Source organism: Oncorhynchus masou, chromosome 13 (assembly GCF_036934945.1).
Source record: "Oncorhynchus masou masou isolate Uvic2021 chromosome 13, UVic_Omas_1.1, whole genome shotgun sequence".
Classification (NCBI taxonomy): domain Eukaryota; kingdom Metazoa; phylum Chordata; class Actinopteri; order Salmoniformes; family Salmonidae; genus Oncorhynchus; species Oncorhynchus masou.
Genome location: NC_088224.1, coordinates 32,523,737 through 32,540,925, shown reverse-complemented (window position 1 = coordinate 32,540,925; position 17,189 = coordinate 32,523,737). Strand labels below are relative to the sequence as shown.

Here is a 17,189-nt window from a genome sequence, read left to right as displayed (position 1 = left end):
AATTATGGTAGCTATGAAATGCCTTGGCATGTTTTCAGTTGTACTTGGCAATGCACTTAGTCTAAGCATCAACTGTCGCTATTCCTTTACTCAATATTCTACGGATGCATGTGCAATGTGTTGCCACAAAATGGCTGCCAGGTGGTGGTGAAGTTGCCAAACATGCTATACATTTTAGACAACTGACTTCAAAGTTTCCTTCATAGAAGGCCATTGGTTGGCTTACATTACAGTTTTACTTGACTTGGAACATTCAAACCGACATTTGAATTGTGTACGGTCTGTACAATTAAAGATTAGAACGTATTTTTCAAAGCCTTCGAGCGACATTTACACAAACAGCAAACTATCAACTCATCATCACCCAGACATTGATTGACGTGTACAGTTGTCCAGTTCCCTCCCTACATACAGTGAAGATGGCAATGTCTTCAATGGGTATCATGTGTATGTTTATGAATATCCAATGTTACATTTGAAGTGGCTGTCAACCCCTAGGCTAATGTTGCTCTCATGGAATGTCATTCCTTGAGTACCACACCATACCAGAAAGTGCTAAATGCATGTGAAATGTCTTGGGGGGGGGGGGGGTCTTTCCATTGAGTCTGGATTCTGACAGTGTACATTTGTTTTAGCTTGCCCGCCCATGTGGAAAACAATCATACAAATCAAATAAGAATCTTGTATGGCAGGAGAAGATTACTTAAAAAAAAATGTTTACAAATAATCTGGTAAAATGTTATGTTTTACCTTATATGTCAGTGTTGTACTGTTGAAGTCGGAAGTTCACATACAGTTTGTTTGGACTCGTTTTTCAACCACTCCACAAATGTCTTGTTAACTATAGTTTTGGCAAGTCGGTTAGGACATCTACTTTGTGCATGACACAAGTCATTTTTCCAACGATTGTTTACAGACAGATTATTTCACTTATAATTCACTGCATCACAATTCCAGTGGGCCAGAAGTTTACATACAAGTTGACTGTGCCTTTTAAACAGCTTGGAAAATTCCAGACAATTATGCCATGGCTTTAGAAGCTTCTGATAGGCTAATTGACATCATTTGAGTTAATTGGAGGTGTACCTGTGGATGTATTTCAATGCCTACTGTCAAACTCAGTGCCTCTTTGCTTTACATCATGGGAAAATCAAAAGAAATCAGCCAAGACTCAGAGAACAATTGTAGACCTCCACAAGTCTGGTTCATCATTTGGAGCAATTTCCAAATGCCTGAAGGTACCACGTTCATCTGTACAAACAATAGTATGCAAGTATAAACACCATGGGACCACACAGCCGTCATACCGCTCAGGAAGGAGACGCGTTTTGTGTCCTAGAGATGAACGCACTTTGGTGCGAAAAGTGAAAATCAATCCCAGAACAACAGCAAAGGACCTTTTGAAGATACTGGAGGATACAGGTACAATAGTATCTATACCAACATTAAAATGAGTCCTATGTCGACATAACCTGAAAGGCCGCTCAGCAAGGAAGAAGCCACTGCTCCAAAACCGCCATAAAAAAAGCCAAACTATGGTTTGCAACTACACACGGGGAAAAATATTGTACTTTTTGGAGAAATGTCCTCTGGTCTGATGAAACAAAAAGGGAACTGTTTGGCCATAATGACCATCGTTATGTTTGGAGGAAAAAGGGGGAGGCTTGCAAGCTGAAGAACACCATCCCAACCGTGAAGCACGGGGGTGTCAGCATCATGTTGTTGGGGTGCTTTGCAGCAGGAGGGACTGGTGCACTTCACAAATAGATGGCATCATGAGGATGTAAAATTATGTGGATATATTGAAGCAACATCTCAAGACATCAGTCAGGAAGTTAAACCTTGGTCGAAAATGGGTCTTCCAAATGGACAATGACCCTAAGCATACTTCCAAAATTGTGGCAAAATGGCTTAAGGACAACAAAGTCAAGGTATTGGAGTGGCCATCACAAAGCCCCGACCTCAATCCTACTGAAAACTTGTGGGCAGAACTGAAAAAGTGTGTGCGAGCAAGGAGGCCTACAAACCTGACTCAGTTACACCAGCCCTGTCAGGAGGAATGGGTCAAAATTCACCCAACTCATTGTGGGGAGCTTGTGGAAGGCTACCCGAAACGTTTGACACAAGTTAAAGAATTTAAAGGCAATGCACCCAGATACTCATTCAGTGTATGTAAACTTGTGACCCACTGGGACTGTGATGAAAAAAATTAAAGCTGCAATAAAACTCTCTCTACCATTATTCTGACACTTCACATTCTTAAAATAAAGTGGTGATCCTAACTGACCTAAGAAAGGGATATTTTACAAGGAATGTCAGGAATTGTGAAAAACTGAGTTTAATTGCATTTGGCTAAGGTGTATGTAAACATCTGACTTAAGACTTGTGTAAATAATTCTCAAACATCTCCTTGTGGACCCCCTGCCGAATACATGATGGTGGTCATTTTCCCACATAGATATGGTACGACATATCTGAGACAAAATAAATTAATTCAACAGTATGAGTCATCAATTCATGTTCTAAGAAAAGTGTATGTATGATAATGTAACCTCTACAAAAGAAATGCTTTCCTTATAGGTTTCACATGTCTTCTATAAGTCAACATATAAAAAACCATGGCAATTACTATCTGAAAATACAATATTTGTAGATACATTTTCACTTTCAAGATTGAGTTTCCATGGTAAGAAAACAATAGGCTGGGTAGCACCTCCTACTGGACAGTTGATTTATCTAAAGATATCCCATTACTCTCCAATCAAGGATTTTAACCAAGCCCAGCCCAACCCTGCTTAGCTTTGATATTTGTCACTGACTACTACCAATGTGCTATCGAGAGAATGATTGTTGAGATATAAATATATTACCAGATACTTATTATATTATTTGTTCGATTATTGTACAAATAATCTTCTCCTGCCATACAAGGTTCTTATTTAAATGTTCATGATTTAAAAAAATTAATGTTTGTGTATTTGCTGCCATATGTATTCCATAGAGGTTCCAGGTAGAACATGTTTCTATATCTTGTCCTTGTGGGCGGTGCCCCGGGTGGGCGTAGAGTTCACTTTACGATCAATGGAATGGTCTAAAATGTAAAAACTCGACCCACACTGTGTCGTAGGTGAGTTAAAATGAATGCACCATACATTTTGTTAAGACACTGATGATGTGTTGTCTGTCTTTGTGTCTCCCAGTGGATAGGCTGAGTGAGCTACTCCTGGGCTCCACCTTTGAAATGCCTCTGCCCTTCAGTTTCAACGGTCACCCAAACCACACAGGGGCGCAAGTGATCAGTGAGTGACTCCTTTGTGCTATTGATTGACAAGTTGTATAGTAGTCTAGACTCCATAGCACTGTGAGCAATGATCATTGAGTGACCGTTGTCTTTGTTTGTAGACGGTCAGGAGGTGGTTGTCAATGGAACACACGGGTCCCCAGCAGCAAAGGTGAGGTCCTAATAATAGTAATATGGTCATTTACTGTGGTCGACCAGGCTTAGAACCAAGGTCTCCCATGCGCCACAAAGCCACACTAAAGTCATGCGCTGAGTTACAGTAAAGCCAAGTCCTTTGCTCGGGAAGCTAACAGAAGACTTCAGGACGCATGCAAGATTGGTCATTGTGGGCATAGTTCATGTGTGGGAATCAAATCAAGGTGTAGACTAACAGTGAAATGCTTACTTATGGGCCCTTTCCAACTGTACAGAGAGAAAAACATTGAAATAATAGAGAAATTATAAACACAAGGAATAAATACACAATGAGTAATGATAACGTGGCTATATACATGGGGAACTAGTACCGAGTTGATGTGCAGGGGTATGAGGTAATTGAAGTAGATATGTACAGTACCAGTCAAAAGTTGACCCAACACACCTCCAGGCTTTGTAAGGTCTATTTGACCAAGAAGGAGAGTGATGGATTGCTGCATCAGATGACCTGGCCTCCACAATCACCCGATCTCAACCAAATTGAGATGGTTTGGGATGAGTTGGAATGCAGAGTGAAGGAAAAGCAGCCAACAATAGCTCAGCATATGTGGGAACTCCTTCAAGACTGTTGGAAAAGCATTCCAGGTGAAGCTGGTTGAAAGAATGCCAAGAGTGTGCAAAGCTGTCATCAAGGAGAAGCGTGCTACTTTGAAGAATCTAAAATATAGAGTATATATTTTGATTTGTTTAACACTTTTTTGGTTACCTCATGATTCCATGTGTTTTTTCATAGTTTTGAAGTCTTCACTATTATTCTACAATGTAGAAAATAGTACAAATAAATAAAAGCCCTTGAATGAGTAGGTGTGTCCAAACATTTGACTGTACTGTACATGTAGGTAGGGATAAAGTAACGAGGCAACAGGATAGATAAAACAGTAGCAGCAGAGTATGTGATGAGTCAAAAGAGTTCATGCAAAAATTGTCAGGGTAGCTATTGGTTAACTATTTAGCAGTCTTATGGCTTGAGGGTAGAAGGTGTTCAGGGTCCTGTTGGTTCCAGACATCGGTACCGCATGCCGTGCAGTAGCAGAGAGAACAGTCTATGACTTGGGTGGCTGGAGTCTTAGACAGTTTTGTGCCTTCCTCTGACAACTCCTAGTATAGAGGTCCTGGATGGCACGGAGCTTGGCCTCAGTGATGTACTGGGCCTTACGCACTACCCTTGCGCCTTGCAGTGGGATGCCAAGCAGCTTCCATACCTGGCGGTGATGCAGCCAGTCAAGATGCTCTCAATGGTGCAGCTGTATAACTTTTTGAGGGCACATGCCGACTCTTTTCAAGAGAAAGAGACGTTGTTGTGCCCTCTTCACGTCTGTGTTGGTGTGTGTGGACCATGACGATTCCTTAGTGATGTGGATACAGAGGAACTTCTCAACCTGCTCCACTACAACTCCGTTGATGTGGATGTGTCGCCCCTACATTTCCTGTAGTCCACGATCAGCTCCTTTGTCTTGCTGACATTGAGGGAGAGGTTGTTTTCCTGGAACCACACTTCCAGGTGATCAGGCGTACTACCGTCGTATTGGCAGACTTAATGATGATGTTGAGGTTGTGCACGGTAACGCAGTTGTGGGTGAAGGTGAACAGAGAGTACACAAGGGGACTAAGCACGCACCCCTGAGGGGCCCCCGTGTTGAGGGTCACCGTGACAGTGTTGTTGCCTACCCTCACCACCTGGGGGCGGCCCGTCAGGAAGTCCAGGATACAGTTGCAGAGGGAGGTGTTTAATCCCAGGGTCCTCTCTCCCTGCCGTCCGGGACAGCTGGTGCTCTCATGCATGGTTTGGGTTGCTAGCCTCAAAGCGAGCATAGAAGGTATTTAGCTCATCTGGTAAGCTTGCATCACTGGACAGCGCACTCCTGGGTTTCCATTTGTAATCCGTGATAGTTTGCAAGCCCTGCCACATCCGAAGAGCGTCAGTGTAACGGTTTTCTTGTGTTGAAGGAGAGGCGGACCAAAATGCAGCATGGTTATTATTCATGGTTCTTTAATAAAGAAACTATACATGAATAGATTAACAAAACCAAGAAATGTGGAAAAACCAAAACAGCCCTATCTGGTGCAAACACAGAGACAGGAACAATCACCCACAAAACCCAACACCAAACAGGCTACCTAAATATGGTTCCCAATCAGAGACAATGACTAACACCTGCCTCTGATTGAGAACCATATCAGGCCAAACATAGAAATAGACAAACTAGACATGTAACATAGAATGCCCACTCAGATCACACCCTGACCAAACAAAACATAGAAACATACAAAGCAAACTATGGTCAGGGTGTGACAGAACCCCCCCCCCCAAGGTGCGGACTCCGGCCGCAAAACCTGAACCTATTGGGGAGGGTCTGGGTGGGCATCTGTCCGCGGTGGCGGCTCTGGTGCTGGACGTGGCCCCAACTTCACCATAGTCTTAGTCCGCCCCATTGTCCGCTTCCGTGGCCTCCTAACCACGGCGACCCTACTAAATGACCCCACTGGACAGAGGGGCAGCTCGGGACAGAGGGGCGGAAGCTCGGGACAGAGAGGCGGAAGCTCTGGCGCCTCTGGGCTGACTGGCGGCCCCTGGCTGACTGGCGGCACTGGCGGCCCCTGGCTGACTGGCGGCTCCTTGCAGACTGGCGGCACTGGCGGCTCCTTGCAGACTGGCGGCACTGGCGGCTCCTTGCAGACTGGCGGCACTGACGGCTCCTTGCAGACTGGCGGCACTGGCGGCTCCTTGCAGACTGGCGGCACTGGCGGCTCCTTGCAGACTGGCGGCACTGGCGGCGCTGGGCAGACGGGTGGCTCAGGCGGCGCTGGGCAGACGGGTGGCTCAGGCGGCGCTGGGCTGAGGGGCTCTGGCGCCTCTCGACTGAGGGGCTCTGGCGCCTCAGACTCCGGCAGCGTCGGACATGCGGGAGACTCCGGCAGCGCTGGACAGGTGGGAGACTCCGGCAGCGCTGGAGAGGAGGAAGGTTCTGGCAGCGCTGGACAGGCGGGAGCACCTGTAGGGATGAGACGGAGAGACAGCCTGGTGCGGGGGGCTGCCACCGGAGAGCTGGTGCGTGGAGGACCGGACCGTGTAGGCGCACTGGAGCTCTTGAGCACCGAGCCTGCCCAACCTTACCTGGTTGAATGCTCCCGGTCGCCCTGCCAGTGCGGTGAGGTGGAATAGCCCGCACTGGGCTATGCAGGCGAACCGGGGACACCAAGGCTGGTGCCATGTAAGCCGGCCCAAGGAGACGCACTGGAGACCAGATGCGTAGAGCCGGCTTCATGGCACTTGGCTCGATGCCCACTCTAGCCCGGCCGATACGCGGAGCTGGTATGTACCGCACCGGGCTATGCACCCGCACTGGGGACACCGTGCGCTTCACAGCATAACATGGTGCCTGCCCGGTCTCTCTAGCCCCCCCAGTAAGCACAGGAAGTTGGCGCAGGTCTCCTTCCTGGCTTCGCCACACTTCCTGTGTGCCCCCACACAAGACATTTTTGTGGCTGACTCTCGGGCTTCCATCCACGCCGCCGTGCTGCCTCCTCATACCAGCGCCTCTCCGCCTTCTTCGCCTCCAGCTCGTTCTTGGGGCGGCGATATTCTCCTGGCTGTGCCCAGGGTCCTTTACCGTCCAACTCATCCTCCCATGTCCAGTCCTCCTTGCGCTGCTCCTGCTGCCGCTGCCTGTGACCACGCCGCTTGGTCCTGTTGTGGTGGGTGATTCTGTAACGGTTTTCTTGTGTTGAAGGAGAGGTGGACCAAAACGCAGCGTGGTTATTATTCATGGTTCTTTAATAAAGAAACTATACATGAATCGATTAACAAAACCAAGAAATGTGAAAAAACCAAAACAGCCCTATCTGGTGCAAACACAGAGACAGGAACAATCACCCACAAAACCCAACACCAAACAGGCTACCTAAATATGGTTCCCAATCAGAGACAATGACAAACACCTGCCTCTGATTGAGAACCATATCAGGCCAAACATAGAAATAGACAAACTAGACATGTAACATAGAATGCCCACTCAGATCACACCCTGACCAAACAAAACATAGAAACATACAAAGCAAACTATGGTCAGGGTGTGACAGTCAGAGCCGGTGTAGTAGGATTCAGCCCCTATGTTGGTAGCACCATGCTTCAACTAACTGATCAAACGGAAATTTGTTGTGAGAATTATTTACCATATACTTTTTATAGGCCGGGGTCAATTCCATATTACACTCCGGAGGTGCCCTAAATAGAAATAGGGGTTTGTACCATCGTTGATATTTGAAGAGGATGCCCGCAGTGATATTTTAGTGCTTATGAGGTTATGCCCCTAATTTGTCATACGAGTGGCACCACAGAGATAAATCAATCCAGTTATGAAGGTTAATTGTGCCAATAACATTGTAGACTGAAGTTCATGGTTATCTGGCCATTTTACAGTGTCGTGTCATCATCCAGCTTCTTTTAGTCTAAGATTGATTTATGTCTGGTGGCAACAGCCCCAGGTCTGTCATAAGACAAAATGGGTGTAGACAACATTCCTGCCAACATACTGGTCAACCCAAATAAACAAATATTGAAGATAGATTAGCAGTTCTAGTCATGTTTAATGTAGGCTCCTTCAACCCAGCTTAAAGCTGGGTGATGTTCATTAGAGCAGGGGACCCTTTGAATTAGCAGTGAGACACCAATTTTTTAGTGGTCACTTTGGTGCCAGTGAAATAAATGTAGCTGGTCATGTTAGTTTTTGGTTCACAATGAGCTTTTCTTTTTATCAATATTTATTCAACCAGTAATCGTTTTGCAACAATTGGTATGCAGACCAGGTATTCAAAAGGTTTGGTCCGAAGTCTTGGCTGAAACTTTGCAATGCACAAATCAGTCATCATGCACTGTTTTGAATTAAACTTTCGAAAGGTTTCCCCCAAAAACCTTTCCAATTAAAATTTGACTGCTGGGTAGACATACCTGGCAGAATGATATCATATGATGATTTGTATCAGTCGTGGGGCATTTGTTTTGCAAACTCTGCCATCACATGAAAACTACACTATACATTGTACAGTACAAAAATGCCGCGAGCCAAGTACAACGGTCTCTTGATAGGTGCACAGTTGAATTAAGGGGAAACTACACCCTGGCAGAAATATATCATGATGATTTGTATCAATTGCTGGGCATTTGTTTTGCAAACTCTGCCATCACATGTAGCTTACACTTTTCTCTTAACAAAATAAGTGTGATTTTGAGAATGAAAATCGGGAAAAATCTAACCGGGAAAACAGAATTTTCCAAAAGCTAAAATTGATTTTATAGGGTCCAATAACTGTGGAGTGACTGTTCAAAATCGCTGACAATAACACCCTTTTTGAGATTGTGCAGAGGGTAGATTTTTTACTCCTCTTAACAATCAATGTAAAATGTAATTTTGGGAATGCAGGGTAGGTCATTATAGGCAACAGACTACTTACTCAGCCTGAAAATGAAATATAAAATGTAAATGATGTGCGCATCATCTGCTTTCCCGGGCCAGTATTGTTTTCATTCGGGCCAGTAGCTTTCAGTTGGCACTGGCCTGGTGTGCCACGGGCAAATTTGCCTGAATGTCAAGCCATGCAACGGCATTCTACTTTTAAAAAATCATCATTAGCCTGGTTCTGTATGGAATGCGTGTACATTATGGAACACAGGTCCGGTCATCATTGGTGTGACCAAATCATGTGCTGGTGCCATCAACTGAAAAAGTTAGTCTAGAGCCCTGGCCAGAGTGAAAAATTGAAAAAGTTTGAGAACCACTGCATTAGGGCATTTGCAATGTCCATGTAGTCCCTCACTGTTTCAGTCCGATTTCTGTTTGGTGCCTAATGAATATGACCTTATGTTTGAAGTTTCAAGTGAAGGCGTCCGTTATCCATGAGTCTTCCACTCTGAGTTTATATAGCTTGACAGCTCTGTTTCAGGCAGTGTCATGGAGTATCCATGATAACATTCATTTTTCCAATCACCATTCGTTTCTTAAGCCTAACTCTATTCTGAATTGTCATTATAATTATAGGAATGTTTCACAATAAAACCCTACTGGTTTCCTTAGCAAAATATTCATAAATTGCAAAAGTTGAAAAGTATTTTGTTAGCAAACATTTTTCACCTCCACCAAAGGAATAGAATTTCTATTGTGATATGAAGCAATGCTATACTACAGTCAATCAGTGAGTAATTTGCTTACTTTAATGGCATTTTAAATCACAATATACAGAAACAAAGTGATATGAGGATCATACAGATATTATGCATAGTTTCAAGTATTATTATGTTTGCATGAAACACTTATCAGTTTAGCTCTGTGGCATTAATCGGTGTTTCTTTTATTAATTATGTATTATGCCTTGTGAATAAACAATTGTTTCGACTTTTAAGTGTTGATTAAGATAATAGTATTTCAAATTTCCCAGGACCGGAATGGGAATCAGGCTGGAGATAGGCCCTCAACTGAGGTACAGTGGTCAATGCACACTGAATCCACACTATCTTATAATGAACTACTGTCACTTTATCCATACATGTCTAACTAGCTAACAGAGAACCCATTGAAATATTTGCCTAGAGATGGCCAGAGGTTGTGTGTCTGTATTGTGGAGATGTCTGTGTGTGCCTGTTTGTGTAGCCTATGAGATAGAGCGAGGTACAGTGCATTCAGATAGTATTCAGACCCCTTGACTTTTCCCACATTTTGTTACATTACATCCTTATTCTAAAATGCATTAAATTTCCCCCCCCCTCATCAATCTGCACACAATACCCCATAATGATAAAACAAAAACAGGTTTTTAGAAATGTTTGCAAATGTATTAAAATAAAGAACTGATATCACATTTACAAAAGTATTCAGATCCTTTACTCTGTACTTTGTTGAAGCACCTTTGGCACACCTGTATTTGAAGAGCTTCTCCCATTCTTCTCTGCAGATCCTCTCAAGCTCTGTCAGGTAGGATGGGGACTGTTGCTGTACAGTTATTTTCAGGTCTCTCCAGAGATTTTTGATCAGGTTCAAATCCGGGCTCTGGCTGGGCCACTCAAGGACATTCAGAGACTTGGCTGTGTGCTTAGAGACATTGTCCTGTTGGAAGGTGAACCTTCGCCCCAGTCTGAGGTCCTGAGCGCTCTGGAGCAGGTTTTCAACAAGGATCTCTCTGTACTTTGCTCCATTCATCTTTGCCTCGAACCTGACTAGTCTCCCAGTCCCTGCTGCTGAAAAACATCCCCACAGCATGATGCTGCCACCACCGTGCTTCACCGTAGGGATGGTGCCAGGTTTCCTCTAGACGTGACGCTTGGCATTCAGGTCAAGTTCAATGTTGGTTTCATCAGACCAGAGAATCTTCTTGTTTCTCATGGTCTGAGAGTCTTTGGGTGCCTTTTGGCAAACTCCAAGCGAGCTATCATGTGCCTTTTACTGAGGATTGGCTACCGTCTGGCCACTTTACCATAAAGGCCTGATTGGTGGAGTGCTGCAATGATGGTTGTCCTTCGAGAATGATCCCCCATCTCCAGAGAGGAACTCTGGAGCTCTGTCAGAGTGACCATTGGGTTCTTGGTCACCTCCCTGACCAAGGCCCTTCCCCGTCGATTGTTCAGTTTGGCCGGGTAGCCAGCTCTAGGAAGAGTCTTGGTGGTTCCAAACTTCTTCTGTTTAAGAATGATGGAGTCCACTGTGTTCTTGGGGACCTTCAATGCTGCTTACATGTTTTGGTACCCTTCCCCAGATCTGTGCCTCGACAAAATCCTGTCTCGGAGCTCTATGGACAATTCCTTCGACCTCATGGCTTGGTTTTTGCTCTGACATGCACTGTCAAAGTGGGACCTTATATAGACAGGTGTGTGCCTTTCCAAATCATGTCCAATCAATTGAACTTACCATAGGTGAACTCCAATCAAGTTGTAGAAACATCAAGGACGATCAATGGAAACAGGATGCACCTGAGCTCAATTTCGAGTCTCTTACCAAAGGGTCTGAATACTTATGTAAATAAGGTATATCGCTTTGTCATTATGGGGCATTGTGTGTAGATTTAAAAAAACATTTTTTTAGAATAAGGCTGTATGGTTGTGGAAAAAGTCAAGGGGTCTGAATACTTCCCGAAGGCACTGTATATGCTCTTAATGGCATTGACATATTTATTTTATAACTGATGGTGTATGTTTTTCAGGAAGCGTATCAGAGGCTGGTCAACCTTAGTGCCTACCTTCATGCCCTCCAGGTCAGTGGATGTGTCTCTTTGTACCAAACCTGAGTCGAATACAAATGTCAAATATCTTCAAATTCTTGACTGTATTTGAGGTGCTCTTTATTTTACAGAGTTTGCATTTTCGGGACTATTTAATTGGTTCTTAATGTGCTGAAGTATTTGAGAGTCTTTGACCCATATTTCCAGTTTTGCAGTAGACTTGCTTAGGCTTCTACTTGTTTTAATCAGCTTGAATAGTAATGTATTATTTTCCTTTCATGATCTCACAGTTGATAAAGTATTTTCTATTGTGACATCTATAAATGTATTCCTATCTATAGCTTGTGCCTTCATTCCTGTAGATCAAACAAAAATAAAAGTTTATTGGTTGCGTACACAGATTTGCGGATGTTATTGCAGGTGCAATTACTGCAGTAACACCTAGCAATAAAATAACTATACACATATATTCCAGAAATGAAAAAACAAAGTTATAGGATGAGCCATGACTATAATACAGTATATACAGTGCCTTGCGAAAGTATTCGGCCCCCTTGAACTTTGCGACCTTTTGCCACATTTCAGGCTTCAAACATAAAGATATAAAACTGTATTTTTTTGTGAAGAATCAACAACAAGTGGGACACAATCATGAAGTGGAACGACATTTATTGGATATTTCAAACTTTTTTAACAAATCAAAAACTGAAAAATTGGGCGTGCAATATTATTCAGCCCCCTTAAGTTAATACTTTGTAGCGCCACCTTTTTCTGCGATTACAGCTGTAAGTCGCTTGGGGTATGTCTCTATCAGTTTTGCACATCGAGAGACTGAAATTTTTCCCATTCCTCCTTGCAAAACAGCTCGAGCTCAGTGAGGTTGGATGGAGAGCATTTGTGAACAGCAGTTTTCAGTTCTTTCCACAGATTCTCGATTGGATTCAGGTCTGGACTTTGACTTGGCCATTCTAACACCTGGATATGTTTATTTTTGAACCATTCCATTGTAGATTTTGCTTTATGTTTTGGATCATTGTCTTGTTGGTAGACAAATCTCTGTCCCAGTCTCAGGTCTTTTGCAGACTCCATCAGGTTTTCTTCCAGAATGGTCCTGTATTTGGCTCCATCCATCTTCCCATCAATTTTAACCATCTTCCCTGTCCCTGCTGAAGAAAAGCAGGCCCAAACCATGATGCTGCCACCACCATGTTTGACAGTGGGGATGGTGTGGTCAGGGTGATGAGCTGTGTTGCTTTTACGCCAAACATAACGTTTTGCATTGTTGCCAAAAAGTTCAATTTTGGTTTCATCTGACCAGAGCACCTTCTTCCACATGTTTGGTGTGTCTCCCAGGTGGCTTGTGGCAAACTTTAAACAACACTTTTTATGGATATCTTTAAGAAATGGCTTTCTTCTTGCCACTCTTCCATAAAGGCCAGATTTGTGCAATATACGACAGATTGTTGTCCTATGGACAGAGTCTCCCACCTCAGCTGTAGATCTCTGCAGTTCATCCAGAGTGATCATGGGCCTCTTGGCTGCATCTCTGATCAGTCTTCTCCTTGTATGAGCTGAAAGTTTAGAGGGACGGCCAGGTCTTGGTAGATTTGCAGTGGTCTGATACTCCTTCCATTTCAATATTATCGCTTGCACAGTGCTCCTTGGGATGTTTAAAGCTTGGGAAATCTTTTTGTATCCAAATCCGGCTTTAAACTTCTTCACAATAGTATCTCGGACCTGCCTGGTGTGTTCCTTGTTCTTCATGATGCTCTCTGCGCTTTTAACGGACCTCTGAGACTATCACAGTGCAGATGCATTTATACGGAGACTTGATTACACACAGGTGGATTGTATTTATCAACATTAGTCATTGAGGTCAACATTGGATCATTCAGAGATCCTCACTGAACTTCTGGAGAGAGTTTGCTGCACTGAAAGTAAAGGGGCTGAATAATTTTGCACGCCAAATTTTTCAGTTTTTGATTTGTTAAAAAAGTTTGAAATATCCAATAAATGTCATTCCACTTCATGATTGTGTCCCACTTGTTGTTGATTCTTCACAAAAAAATACAGTTTAATATGTTTTTCTTTGATACCTGAAATGTGGCAAAAGGTCGCAAAGTTCAAGGGGGCCGAATACTTTCGCAAGGCACTGTATATATGCAGGGTAGAGTACTGGGTGGTAGCCAGCTAGAACAGTGACTAAGGTTCAGGGCAGGGTACTGGGCAGAGGCCAGCTAGTGGTGACTCTTTAATAGTCTGATGGCCTGGAGATACTCACGTCACATTTGTATTTTAGCTTTATTTAACTAGGCAAGTCAGTTAAGAACAAATTCTTATTTTCAATGACGGCCTAGGAACAGTAGGTTAACTATCTTGTTCAGGGGCAGAACAACCAATGTATTTTTCCTTGTCAGCTCGGGGATTCAATCTTGCAACCTTTCGGTTACTAGTACAACGCTCTAACCACTAGGCTATCCTGCCACCCCAATGACATGGAGTCAGCAATGCTACCACTAGATCAGTCTCCTCATATCTCACTCCATTCCCTTCTAACTTATCCTCCTTCTCCCAGGGCACCGTGATCAAGCAGGACTCCATCCTGGAGCTCTGCCTGCGCTCTGAAGGCCCACCAGTTGACACCCCGACCACACCCACCGGACGGGTCTGGCACTCCCTGTCACGTGACGCGGGCATGGCTGAGGCCAGCACGGGGGTGGCCATCGGAGAGCTGGCCCTGCTCCAGAGGCAGCACAGCCTCCTGCAGGAGGAGCTCAGTAGGCTGCGGGGTACCGAGGGCCGCCTGAGGGATAGCGAAAAGGCCCGCGCCCAGCTGGAGAGGCAGGTCCGCGACATGAAGGCCCACAGTGCCACTATGATGGACAGTGTGGGAACTGCAGGCTCAGAGCAGGTATGGGCAACTTTGATGGGGGTGGGGGGGCCACAAAAAATAGGATCTCATCATGAGGGGCTGCAGCTGCTCGCGGGTCTGCGTACTCCCCCCACATTGCGAGCAAAACATTTTAGTGACCCCCCTCTTGACAGTGGAGATGGAAAAAAAATCAGTTAGAGTTAATTTGCTGCAATTCGACACATTCTGCCATGGAGCCGAGAGGAAAATTGTCTGTTTTACAGCTTATTCCTGCACTTCTACACATTTTGCCATAGGGTGGGAGAAATGTTTGCAGTTTTAAATATATCTGAGTGAGACTGACTAACAAAATCAATTGGGGGCCTCACAGCCCATTCGACCATGATAACAAGTTTACATAGCTGGGTGCTAAACTAACTTAGCAATCTAAAAAATGTAGCTGACATGGCTAATTGACTATCAGTGACTGACAACAGAACAACTGCTGATGCACAACCAAATTTCGAAATTGCACCTTGTGTATTTTACTATTCCAACTCGCAACAGTATGTTTAGACACCAACTCTGACACTGTGGGTAGTTGCACTTAGCTTAACTATAGGGGGTACACTGATTTTTACCAAGGTCATTGTTGTAGATGAGAATCTGATAATGGGAATATGCTCTCATTCATCTGAGTTGAGTAAATGCCTTCAGAATTTATTCATACCTCTTGACTTATTCTACAAATTGTTGTTACAGCCTAAATTCAAAATGGATCAAATAGATTATTTTTCTCACCCATTTTTTCTCACCACACAATTGCCCATAATGACAAAGTTGAGCTAATTTATTGAAAATGAAATATCTAATTTACATACGTATTCTCACCCCTGAGTCAATAGAATCACCTTTGGCAACGATTACATCTAAGTGTCTTTTTGTGGGTAAGTTTCTAAGAGCTTTGCACACCTGGATTGTAGAATATTTCCATTATTCTTAAAAAAAATATTCAAGCTCTGTCAAGTTGGTTGTTGATCATTGCTAGACAGCCATTTTCAAGACTTGCCATAGATTTTCAAGATATATTTAAGTCAAAACTGTAACTCGGCGACACAGGAACATTCAGTGTCATCTTGGTAAGCAACTCCAGTGTATATTTGGCCTTGTGTTTTAGGTTATTGTCCTGCTGAAAGGTGAATGTGTCTCCCGGTGTCTGTTGGAAAGCAGGCTGAACCAGGTTTTCGCCTAAAATTAGCTCTATTCCGTTTATTTTTATCCTAAAAAACTCCCTAGCCCTTGCTGATGACAATCAATCAATCAAATGTATTTATAAAGCCCTTTTTACATCACAAAGTGCTATACAGAAACCCAGCCTAAAACCCCAAACAGCAAGCAATTCAGATGTAGAAGCACGGTGGCTAGGAAAAACTCCCTTGAAAGGCAGGAAACTTGGAAGAAACCTAGAGAGGAACCAGGCTCTGAGGGGAGGCCAGTCCTCTTCTGGCTGTGCCGGGTGGTGATTATAACAGTAAATGGTCAAGATTTTCAAACGTTCACAGATGACCAGCAGGGTCAAATTATAATAATCACAAGCATACCCATAACATGATTCAGCCACCACCATGCTTGAAAATATGAAGGGTGGTACTCAAACATAATGCAAAACATAATGCTTTGTATTCAGGACATAGAGTTAATTTCTTTGACACATTCTTTGCAATATTGCAAACAGAATCCATGTTTTGGAATTTGTTTTATTCTGTAGAGGCTTCCTTTTCACACTGTCACTTAGTATTTTGAAGTAACAACAATGTTGTTGATCCATCCTCAGTTTTATTCTATGACAGCCATTAAACTCTGTAACTGTTTTAAAGTGATCATTGGCCTCATGGTGAACTCCCTGAGCGGTTTCTTAACTGAATTAGGAAGGTCGCCAGTATCTATGTATTGACACACTATCCAAAGTGTAATTAATAACTTCACCATGCTCAAAGGGATATTGATTTTTTTTACCCCATCTACCAATAGGTGCTCTTCTTTACGAGGCATTGGAAAACCTCCTTGGTCTCTGTGGTTGAATCTCGGTTTGAAATTCACTGCTCGACTGAGAGACCTTGCAGATAATTGTATGTGTGCGGTAGTCATTCAAAATAATGTTGAACACTATTATTCACAACATTTTTACTCCTGAACGTATTTAGGCATGCCATAGCAAAGGGGTTTAATACTTATTAACTTGTGACATTTTTATGGGGGTGTATAGTCAGTCCAGTGACACAAAATCTGAATTTAATACATGTTTCATTCAGGCTGTAACAAAATGTGTAAGAAGTCAAGGGGTCTGAATACTTTCTGAAGGCACTGGAGGTTATATATTAGCAAAATATAGAAAAAAAGTGTCAGTAGGTGTCACAATTGATCTGGTGTGTCGTTCCACTTGTCATCTTGCCTAGGCTCCACCCCTTCGCAGAGCAAGTGAAACCAACGCAGATACCCAATTGGCCAGCCAGGAGTCAATCGAGCATTTGGAAGGGCATCATGATGGCAGTGACCTGGAGGTGGAGGTGACGTCAGATGAGGAGGAGGAGGAGGCCAAAGCATCACCGCGCTCGGAGAGTCCCCATGGTGTGTAAA

General features: G+C 43.7%; 1 protein-coding gene across 5 annotated transcripts in view; it reads left to right on the top strand.

Annotated features, from left to right (window-relative positions):
* LOC135552101 (rho guanine nucleotide exchange factor 2-like) overlaps positions 1 to 17,189 on the top strand; it is a 72,796-nt gene that overhangs the window by 46,249 nt on the left and 9,358 nt on the right. For 4 of the 5 annotated variants that reach the window (XM_064983506.1, XM_064983505.1, XM_064983509.1 and 1 more), the window contains 6 exons: positions 3,201 to 3,299; positions 3,403 to 3,452; positions 9,929 to 9,970; positions 11,684 to 11,734; positions 14,277 to 14,612; positions 17,009 to 17,180. In XM_064983506.1, coding sequence (XP_064839578.1) covers positions 3,201 to 3,299; positions 3,403 to 3,452; positions 9,929 to 9,970; positions 11,684 to 11,734; positions 14,277 to 14,612; positions 17,009 to 17,180 — 750 coding nt within the window. The remainder of the gene's footprint in view (positions 1 to 3,200; positions 3,300 to 3,402; positions 3,453 to 9,928; positions 9,971 to 11,683; positions 11,735 to 14,276; positions 14,613 to 17,008; positions 17,181 to 17,189) is intronic. The other variant, XM_064983507.1, reaches the window with a different exon arrangement.